We start from the raw sequence: 10,861 nt of genomic DNA, 5'->3' as shown, positions 1-10,861 counted from the left end.
AGCCTGCTGAAGGTATTCCTCAGAGCCAGCCCAGGGAGAGCCGCCCAACACCACCACCACGTTCCCTGGGGGCCTGGACACTGCAGCAGCGCCTGGGTCACTCCTGGACTGCAGGGAGGGTGAAGAGCTCATTCCCCAGCTCCTGTGTGATGAAACCACCCACTCCATCACCCGTGTCTATCGTGGCTCAGTGTGGCCCCGTGCACCTGCACCTCCCTCGCGTGTCCTCGGGTGCAGTGGACAGATGGCTGGCTGGAAGCCACTCACCACTGAGACAGTCACAAGCCTCCAAGGGCTGACTGCACTACCTTGTTTTGGATGTCACCTCCTGCAGTTCCAAAGGGGGTGGCATTGTTTGGACAACCACCCTGCTGGCTTCACTGCTGAGGCTCACCAGCTCCCACAGAAGTTGAGGGCTGGTTGGATAAAAACCAGAGGTGAGATCCGCCTTGGTAGGCTCGGATCACCATGGAGGAGGCAAACAGGTAAAACGGGAGGTGGACACGAATGAATGATGGTGCATCATCTCACTAGGCTTCAGCCACGTGCTCTGCGTGGACGGTTTTTGGGGGTGGGGGAGGCAGGACGTGCAGTCACTCTCCATCAGCAAACTACAATGCTATATCTTCCTGCAGCAGCTTGCGGCTTGAAATCAGACAACCACAATAGTTGATGTAGAAAAGGCTCCAGCTTCCATAATCCTTTATTAAATATTTGACAAGTGGCACTACTACTTTACAACAACTCCCTTTTGTCACATTACTCCGGCCGGCAGGAAAACAAGCCACAATCTCGTTAGCTCTCTCGGGAGAAAAGCAAAGCAGAAAGGACTTCTGAAACACAACTTTTTTTTTTCTTTTTCCTGTGTGTTATCAAATTCAACCACATTTTAAAGCTGTTCCGATTGTGAAAATGAGCGTTATCCGTTGTCTTTAAAAAAAGGTCAAGGTAGTTTGGTTTGTACCATGGTATCAAATAGTACTTGGTTCCTGTAAGGAAGGGGTTCATGATAAAAAGTTAGGAAACACTGAGAATTCATTTGGAATGCTTGAAACTTTTTTTTACCTTACAAGCCACTGTTCCTCTTCTCCCCCCCACCCCCAGTTTTGAAAATTGATCCTGAATTAAGAAGTGACAGCAAATTAACATCATCTTCCCAGGAACTCTCAGGACACAGCTTGGAGCAAACCGAGCAAGACCGAGTGCTCGCTTTCCTTGGAAACCAGGTAACTCACACAGGTGTCACGACGCTATACAAATATATACATGTGTGTCTGGACAGCACTTGCACGCACGTCATGTCGCTATGCGTTACATACATAGTGGTAGAGAGAGAACAAAGTCACGCAAAGTCAACATGAAGCAAACTGGCCACGCAGGCGCGAGCCACGGCGCACAAGGGGGCAAACCGGCCTATGGGGTGGCAGGACACAGACGTCCGGAGACGTGGGTCACTGTCGCGAGAAAGGCTCCCGATGCCATGTGCGACACAGGGTTGAGGATGCAAGACGCTAGCAGTGGGAGCCAGGGCGAAGCTGCTACAGTCCCATTGTTGCAACAGAAAAAAACGCGCTGCTGTTAACGCGCACGCAGACTGGTGTCGAGAAAGAGGCTCGCCTGGGAATTCCCACGCCAACGGAAAGCTCGGCCCTTCTCAGAAGACACCAGCCAATGAGCTCGTGTCCCCGTGCCACAGCGTCTGCTCCGACACTTGCACACACTCCGGGGGCTGGGGCGGGCGTACACAAGTGTATGCCCACTGCTCTTTAAGGCTTACAGAAATTAAAAAAGTGGTCCAAAGTGTATCACATTTTCTTCCCGGTTTTAAAATCTAAAGTACAAAGTGGAGGCTAGAAGTATGTTTTTTCAAACACATCTCAGTCCTGAAATTGGCAGTTTTGAAGTGACTTCTCAGGGTGTACTCCAATGCCTGAATGAGACAGAGGTAGTGCATGGTCTTCCAGGGTCAGGAGGGAGCAGGGCAGGCAGGCAGGCAACCTGCGCAGCGCTCCCTACTGGCAAGGCAGAAAACAACACCAAACAGCATTCCCTGCACCCTCCTACTTGTCCCGCCCAGTGCAGGGGTACAGTCAGGGGTGAGGTGGAGAGAGGAGAAAGAAAGAGGGGAGCTAGCACAGTGGGGGAAGGGCTGGAGAGCTCATTAACCCAGGCTCACTTCAGAGTGTGTAGAATTTCAGAGGTGGCACACACAACTACTACGAAGCTACAAGACTCAGCTCTTAAACAACTGCTGTTACAAAGCTCCTGCACATGCTGGTGGCTCAAGAGAGCCAGTTACACCTGGCCAGATGCGACAGCAAAGGTCCACGCTGTCCATGCAACGCGGTCCAGGAGGACAGTGGTTCCAGGAGCTCACAAACCACGTCTCCGAATCCGCCAGCACATCGTGCCATGGCCAAGTGGCTCTGTGTTACGCGCCACCTGAACACAGGGAATACCCAGTGTCACTAACAGCTACAGATCACGTATTGTTGGTTCTCACATTTTATCAGACGACTGGCTACACAGAAGCAAGTGGTGGCAAAGCTTTTGGCAAGATGCAAAGAGTGCTGAAGCCGTGTGCACAGTAAGAGCGGCGAAGGCCTCACCCACATCTTTCCAGGGGCAGCAGGTGGCGGGCGGATGCGCCGCACCATGCGAATCCCATGGAAGCAGCCAAGAGCCACGGGTGCTGTGGTGGCTCAGGCCAAAGGCCTCTCCACCTGGCCCCATGGGAAATGACCTGAAGCTGCCGCTGTGCATGTGATCCCAATGGCAGCAGAGGCTCCGGGTACAGAGTCGTGCAGCTGCAGCACCGCAGGGCCAGGCAGCCTCAACCCCGCCCTGTGGGAGGCTGACCCCGCCACCTGCTCTCGGCACATTTTCTCTGCAGTGACGTCACGAAGGCGACAGAGCAAGCATCAGGGGTCAGAGGCAACAGTGAAGCTTCACCAGTCTTTGAGGGCTAGTGAATCTTATTTCTTAACAAACAAGAAACCCCTCCACATCCAGCGATATTCTTTTAACATCAGGTATCATGGGGGGGGGGGGGGAATAACTGAAGCATCCTTTGCAATGACTGCCCCTCAAATACTCATATTGCAACAATCCTTACCTGGCCCTAGCTTCCAAGTCATCAGAGTGGGTTTTCTTTCACATTTTCAGTATTCGGCCTTATGTGCACTGAGCAAATACTCAGCACTTCCCAACAGTACAGTTCACACAGAGTAACAGAAGAATCCGAGTCAGCAGATGGAACAGGATTTCTCCTCCTACAATTACACGATCACTCACTCCCAAGAATCACCCAGGCACACTGCACACACCGTGGGCTTTGGCACGACTCAAGAGCAGACGGACACTGCACCGAGAGGGCTCCGGGGGGGGGGGGCCGCGCTGTGCCACGGGGACACCTGTCACAGGTGCTGTGACCTCCACTCCCCTGCCAGGCGTCCCGACCACCACGTGCTGCCTCTGAGCAAACAGATGGGAGCCGGGTCCCCACCCCTTCGTCCCAGCAGCTGGGTCACATCTGTGACGCCCTGACAGAGCCACTGAAAGCACAACCTTCTCTCTCCCGTGTCCCCTCGCTGCTATGACAGGGTGTGGGACAGCATGAGCGTGGGAGGTTGGGAGGGCAGGATCTTGGGCTCCCAGGCTGTCCTGGGCATCTTCCCACAACACAACACAGCTGTCAGAGGCCCTCGTGAAGGGGAGAGACTCCAAGTGTGCGGGGACCCTCGGGCCTCTGGGGCTCAAATCCAGTCTTCTCCACACTTCAACTACAGCACACGACACACACAGCTCGGGCGGGACACAGCGCCGAAGCATGCGACAGGTCACAGGTGACAAAGCTCGGTTAGATCTACAGCCTACTAGGGGAGTCTCTGTCGTCGAGCGGAAATCAGCAAAGAATTGGAGCGGACAGGTCCGTGAGCTCAGCTTTACACGGGGTTCACACATCGGTAGCCAGGATCGGTTGGGTGGACAGTGCACCACAAAGGCGTGTGTAGGGAGGAGAAACATCATCACATCGAATGTGGGGATACAAACCGACAACAACCCCCTCCCCACCCCCACACGACCTCCACATGGTACATAAAGTGCCTCTGCATCGGAGCGGGTAGAGCAGGACCCGGCCGTGTGGCTACCGTTAGCAACCACGCCCAGGGAAGAGACTAGCAAGGCCTGGGTTCCACGGTGTCAAATCCAGTGGGGCCACGTTGCAGTCAAGTGTCCTGACGGCCAACAGCGCGGAGGAGAGACCGGTGAGAGCAAGGCTGTGCAGTGTTGGAAAGGGTGAGGCGGTTTCTGTCTTGAGAAACCACAGTCCAGCCCTGTCTCCAAGGGGTCCCGGCATGCGTCCTCGTCCTTCCGGGGCCACACGCAACTCGTCACGCTACGTGACAATCCTGTCAGCCCGCAGCTAGGACCCACGCGTGTACAACCACAGATGCAACATCCGGTGTGTTTTTATCCTCAGTATGGAAGAAAGTGATCATGATGCCTACTGCTGAATTTGAAATTCTCCCAAAGTACTCGCGTGTAGACGCTTTCTGGACAAAATAAGTCTTCCAGTTCTAATAAAGGCGAGGGCGGGGCGTCAACGTACTTAAAAAATAAAACTGTCACTGACAATTCAGCCTGGTATGAAATTCAAATACAAAAAAAAAAAAAGTATGCTTGCTTTTCCAAGTACATGAGACATCTTTAATCGTAGTGAAATAAAATCTGAGAATCGGTCTAAATCATCTGAAAAAGTAAACATGAGTTGTAATACTATACCTGTCGAGTGATTAATTCCATTCATTGTCATTAGAAAGTATGCAAAATATTTATTAAGGGTTTTGCCTGCAGAGGCACAACATAAATAGAGTCAGTCCTCCTGAAATGTAATTAGCGTACACATCAAGTGTGGCGAAAGAGGCAGGAGCTCGAGCCGGGACTGGGTCCCCACGGCGGGGCTCGGGCGAGGGCCTGGGCGAAGGCTCGGCTCCGGGAGCCCGGCCGCGCGGCTGCTGCTCTCCCACCGTCTCTGCAAAGTCCGTTAGGCCAACGCGAAAGTGCAAGCGGAACCTGCCCGACGGGCCGCGGCCGGCGGGGGCGGCTTAATCCACCCCTTCGAAGCCCTGGGCATTCTCCACGGCCATGAGCAGTTTCTCCCGCAAATCTTCGAAGGTTTCGTACGGAGGTAAGTCGAGGCGATTAAAGCTGCAAGAGGAGCAGAAAGGGCAGGCAGAGCGCTGCCGTTACCACGCTTGGCCACCATGGCGCTCCTGGTGAGAGAGAGGGCAATGGCCTTCCCCGGGTCTGAGGCCCCCAAAGCGGGCTCCAGCTCGGAGCTGTCACGCTCAGCCCCAGAGAGGCCGCGTCACCTACAGGGGACAGGTGCCGACTCCAGAAAGCCTCTGCAGTGACCGCACGCGCATGTGGGGAGGGCAAGCAGCCCACACACAGGCATGCACACCCTGGGGACACACAGGAGCTCAGCTGCCGAGTGCGGTGAACCAGGGGCGTGGCCATCCCCAAGGCCACTGCTCAGTCCACTACTACAGGATGCCGCTCCTGCTTGGTTCTGGGACCGTGTTCTTGTCCTGACTGCCACCTGCCAGCCGTGTGACCTTGGGCAAGCCACCCAAGGTCACCTCTCTGAAGCTGCCTGCTGAGACACGGGGGAAAACGCTCGCAGGGGTGCTGGGAGGGTCCAATCAGAAGTGGCACGTGCCTCGTGCTCACCAGATCGCCCCCAACTCTGCTGGGTGTCCACACAGGATGTCCTGGGGGACGGCTACATGTCTGGTGCACTCTTCCTGTAGGAAGTGCTACCCTAAGCTCTAAATGACCAGTTTGTTCACCCACTCTCCCCATTTCTGTTTCTTTCCTTCCTTCCTTCCCTTTCTTTATACTTTACTTGAAAGGCAGATAGACAGAGCCACTGAGACTGTGGGGTTCACTCCCCAAATGCCTGCAACAGCCTCATCTGGGCCACGCTGAAGCCAGGAGCCTGGAATCCAATCAGGGTTTCCCAGGTGGGTGGCAGGGACCCAAGTTCTTGAGCCTTCACCTGCTGCCTCCCGGGGTGTGCATTAGCAGGAGGCTGGATGAGTGGTGGAGGCAGGACTCGAACCCAGGCACTCTGATACGGGAGGTGGGCATGCCGAACAGTATCCTAACTGCCGAGCCAAATGCTTACCCCCTGAACAATCAATTTAACACTGGAGTAAAGAACCCAGTTTGGAAGCTGGGAGCTGCCACACACAGACGGTGAGCAGAGGTCTGATCCCAGGTACCGCCAAGCACTGGGTGGCCACAGGGTTTGCGGGAGAGTTCCCATAGCACGGCGAGTTTATAAACACCCTTCATGTGCCAGGCGTGCTGGGTGCGTTCAAGTCCCGGATGAAGTCTGCTCAGTGTCTCGTGCGTCCCTGTCAGCTCCTGGCCCGAGCCCGCCCCGGGCGGGAAGAGCAGCGTTCCCCAGCCCGCAGGCAGAGAGACCTGGAGCGCACAGCCCGCACTACTGCTTGGCCACCACGCACTTCTCCTCACTCACCATGTGTGAGCTCTGGGCAGCTTTTCAGGACTTCCCCATTGCTCTATTGTAAACAGCTGAGGACCATTGGAACCTAAACGAGAAGAGGACAAGCAACGTGAACGGCAGAGCTCGCGGAGCGACAACCCCGAGACAGGGGAGGAGGGGACGCGGGTCTGCCCTGTCCCACCCCTGCTCCGTCCCCACACAGCTCTGCGGTATTTAACGTCTCATGCTGGTGGATGCGAGAGAGCAGCCCATGCTACCGCCACGGACGCACTGCTGCCTGCAGAGTGGCATCCCACCAAGCCTGCTAAGCCACCAGGACACGTGCAGGTGCAGACGCTGGCGCCTCTCAACTGAACCTGGGAAGGCAAACTTCAAACTACCTCTGGAGACAAAATGAAGGAGACCACCACTATGCAGAGCAGGGACTGACTTCCTGTGATTCCACAGTAAGTACTGAGGAATCCTGCCTCCTGGGAGGTGAGGGGCCTTGAAGCGATTGATCGCTTATAACCACACGCTCGAGCCTGCAAAGCCCAGGGTTGAGACACCAAAAATCCCAACTAGAAAGCGAGGGAGGGCAAGACCACCGTCAGGGTTCTCGCCACGGGCAGCTCCCTCCCTCGGGGCAGGAGCGCCGGGACCTCTCTGCAGAGCGCTTCCTGTCCAGCCTGGCGCAGCGACCTGCGAGCCAGAGCGTTCTTGGCCACAGCTGTCGCCTGGCTGGGAGTCCATGGGCACAGAGCTGCTCACCATAAAGTTCGGCAAATCCATTCATAGGTACCCGGGATGTGCCCGTGACAAACTGCAGTAACCGGATGCGCTTCTCGGCGTCCATCAGCAGCACGGCCTGTGAACGGAGGCAGGCGTCGTTAGCTCCCTGCGGCCGACTCTGGAAACCCAGGTACCCTCAGGTGCCAGGCATGCTGGGTGCACTCCAGTCCATGGCAACCCCAGCCTCCCCAGGCCCAGTGAGGGGCGATCGCTGTCTGTCTCCAGGCCAAAGTCAAGGACATGAAAAGCAAACTCTGATGGCGTCAAGGTTGTGGTTCTGTGCTCTGGGCTCGCAGGTTCCTTTGGAGCCCACAGTAAACGCTGGGTGTGCCCGAGGTGCCCACACACGGAGTACTGGGGGGTGAGACAGGAATTCTCCAAAGATGACACTTGGTAAACAGAACAGAAAGCAGAGGCTAGGCCAGGCACCTGGCACAATCCAGGCATCGCCCGGGTCTGAACGGCTGCAGGGGCTACTGGTAATGTCCGTTCGACTGCTATACGGAATTCAGACCTTAGCGGAGGGAGACTTGGTTGAGGATTTGCGGGCTTTTTTTGCTATCTGCCTCTGCTGGCGCTCGAGGTTTTAGTACACACTTAGAAATCGAGACCACTTAAAGGATTTTTCCCCCCGTAACTGAATCATTTGGGGAGGAAGGGGAGTGTGACTTTGTTCATAGTTGGTGTGCCATCTCTCTCTTGGCCAACCCAAATCCTATTTCACTTCCCTCCTCAGCTACCCAGGGCATAGACACTGGCCCTCAGCCGCAAAATCAGGTTTCATTTCCATCTCTGGTTGGAATCATTTAGTTGATTACAACCAAAATGTTGTAATCGATACAAAATAATGGAAAAGACGATTTTAAACAGAGAATGATACACAAAAATGGAGATGACGATTTTTAAACAGAGAACAGCCCCTGGGAAGCCAGGGCCACAGCACGTTCGTATTCAGATGCTCCAGGGTCTGCTCACGCCACGGAGGATTCGTCCCGGGGCTCCTGGAACCAACACAGTCCTTATCGGAGCTGTCTGTCCCATGAGCATCACCTTAGCCGGGGGCCAGGGAAGCACAGTGCACGGTGCCAGGCCAGCCTCACCCCTGCCCTTCCTCCCCCGCACTCCAAGCACTAAGAGACCCCGTCTCCAGCACGGGTCCTCAGGTGCCAGGCAGCCCTCCATGCTGCCGGGGCAGAGGACACAGGGGCAGGCCGGGGCCCGGGTTACCTTCCAGAACCATTGGATGACCGGGTGGTTTGGGCAGTAGCCGTTCTTGTAGATAGAATGCTGTCTCCAGTCGTTGACGTCCACATCCCCAAGACCACACATCAGCAACTGTGGGGGACAGTGACCAGATGTGAGTGACACAGGCAGGCTGGCTGGCTGGCTGGCTGGCAATGCACACAGCACACGGAGAGCAGGCGGGCAGGTGCATCTCACTCTCCCCGCCACACATCATGGATGTAGCACAGGTACAGGGGAACCCAATCCCAGCCCTTGCGCGAGGCCTGGACAAGGCACACTGGCACTGAAGTCCTCCTCCGTCACCTTCCTCACGTCTCTGGTTCTCTCTGCACGCCACCTGGGCTGTTTCCTCTCCTGAGTGCTTATCTTTCAGTCTTACTACTGAAAAATGCAGCCCTGTGACAGCACGCACTCGTCTCTCCCCGCCTGGCCTACGCAGGTGCTGCCCGCCACGTCCTCTATCCAGAGGCAGACGGGCCGGGGATAACTGGTTCTCTGATTTGGCATCTAGTCGGAGGTCTGCTCTTCCTGTGCAGCTCTCCAGCAGGGATGGCTCCCTGGGGACAAACGGACGTGAGAGTCCCACAGCGGGACTCGACGGAGGGCAGAGAGAACTGAACGAGGCGGCCTCAAAGCTGGGTTCACAGGTCTGACCGACTTTGCTGGGCAGGCCTGTGAGGTCACGGCCTGCTCCCTGCCTCAGTTTCCCTCCCTGTAAAACCAACGGCCTCTAGTACACGGTTTCTGCTACATCATCTATCCTGAGGTTTCCAGCACCTGAGAAAGGCTTTGCTGGCTGTGGCTTGGACAACCGGTCAGTGCTTCTCCATGGTCCAGGCTCTCCTGCTCCTGTTTCTCTCTGCGTACCCAAGGGGAAGAGCCGAGCGCTTTTTGGGTGCAATTTCTCATCAGCACCACAAAGCTGGGACAGCTGGTCCTTAACCGGCCTTCTGCTCTCTGCTGTCCTGCCACAAACCACTCAAGTTCCCTGAGCCCTGTCCCACAGCCCCTAGTGGATGCGTCTAGCCCTGGGGACACTGGGGAGGCAGCACAGGAGCTGTGGCCTGGCCAGTGCAGTGACTTTCCTCAGCGGGGGCGCAGGGCCGGGAGCCCCACACAGCCTGGAGGGCCTGTGCTGACTCGGTCTGCTCTCCAGCCCCAGTGCCGCCAACAGGAAATGTACCGTCTACTGCTCTTGCTATTCCTTACGCCCCAATCGGCAAACACCCCCGAGGAAGCTCGGGGTCAGAAGTCACCTAAACTTATTCCCTAGGACACTGGGATCAGAGGGTTTTTCAGCATCATTTGTAAAGCATTGATAGGTACTGGAAACAGCCACACGAACTGTTGATGATACAAACCTCCAGCTCATTTTCATCGAAAATTTTAATCAGGTCAATAGGAAGGAGTTCTGTGAATCCCTGGAAGAAACAAGCAAAAAACACTGTAAACACGTTTTTCCTTGAGAAACATAGAACCTACGGGAAAAAGGAGTATTTACTGATGACTGACAGCAGCAAAGTAACCACAGTTCCAGTAACAGCACAGTCACACGGAAGCTTTGAAAATTATAGACTCTAGGAAGTTTGGGTCCTGAGGAGTCGCTGGAATCCTAGGAAGACGCACGGTACTGCAGGCAGGTGGATTCCAAAGGCCAGGTGAGATGCTGCCGAGTCAGCGCGTCCCGAGACACACAGGCCGCAGGTGCACGGCAGACATGGTGGAGGAACGCAGAGGAGGCTGTGCAACCCAGGGTGGGAGAGGCTGGGAGGACAGTGACCATGATTGGTCCCCAGGTGGTCCCCAACTAACTAACCTGGGGATGGGCGTGGCCTGGGCACCTGCCTCCTGGGGTTTTGAACCTAAATGGAGTATGACACCTGTGACCCTGACATCTGTGCTCACACAGCATGGCCCGGAAGCTTTCTGAGAACTCCCTGGACAAGAGGTTTCTTCATCCCGGGAGAGTGCCTGAAGTGCACCCGATGGGAGCTTCACACAGGGAAGCGGGGACTGGGTACACGGAGGCGGGGCGACCCCCGTGCCATCCTCCCTTATGAAGCAAACTCACTCTCGGTCAAAGCGAAACACCCAGAAATGACAAGTCCATCGTCCCATGCTTGGGGCCTCCAGGCAGGGCGTGGGGGCAGCCCTGACTTCAAACACTTGGACCTGGGAAGTGCTGGCTTCTCTCCCACATGAGGCGGCTGGATTCAAAATAAAACCTCGAGTTGAGAAACTGCCTTTCATGCAGCTGTTACAGAGGAGAATCTGAGGAATTCAGACGGCGAGGTCGGGATACGCCAC

At 55.7% G+C, this 10,861-nt stretch overlaps 1 protein-coding gene across 5 annotated transcripts in view; it reads right to left on the bottom strand.

The window, feature by feature from the left end:
• Window positions 1-669: 669 nt before the first annotated feature.
• NEDD4L (NEDD4 like E3 ubiquitin protein ligase) overlaps window positions 670-10,861 on the bottom strand; it is a 314,905-nt gene continuing 304,713 nt past the window's right edge. For all 5 annotated transcript variants that reach the window (XM_062201729.1, XM_062201731.1, XM_062201730.1 and 2 more), the window contains 5 exons: window positions 9,916-9,975; window positions 8,537-8,644; window positions 7,289-7,385; window positions 6,551-6,623; window positions 670-5,211 (listed from right to left, as the gene is read on the bottom strand). In XM_062201729.1, coding sequence (XP_062057713.1) covers window positions 5,109-5,211; window positions 6,551-6,623; window positions 7,289-7,385; window positions 8,537-8,644; window positions 9,916-9,975 — 441 coding nt within the window. In that variant the 3' untranslated portion in view covers window positions 670-5,108. The remainder of the gene's footprint in view (window positions 5,212-6,550; window positions 6,624-7,288; window positions 7,386-8,536; window positions 8,645-9,915; window positions 9,976-10,861) is intronic.

This window comes from Lepus europaeus, chromosome 9 (assembly GCF_033115175.1).
Source record: "Lepus europaeus isolate LE1 chromosome 9, mLepTim1.pri, whole genome shotgun sequence".
Classification (NCBI taxonomy): domain Eukaryota; kingdom Metazoa; phylum Chordata; class Mammalia; order Lagomorpha; family Leporidae; genus Lepus; species Lepus europaeus.
This window is presented reverse-complemented; position numbering and strand designations above follow the sequence as displayed.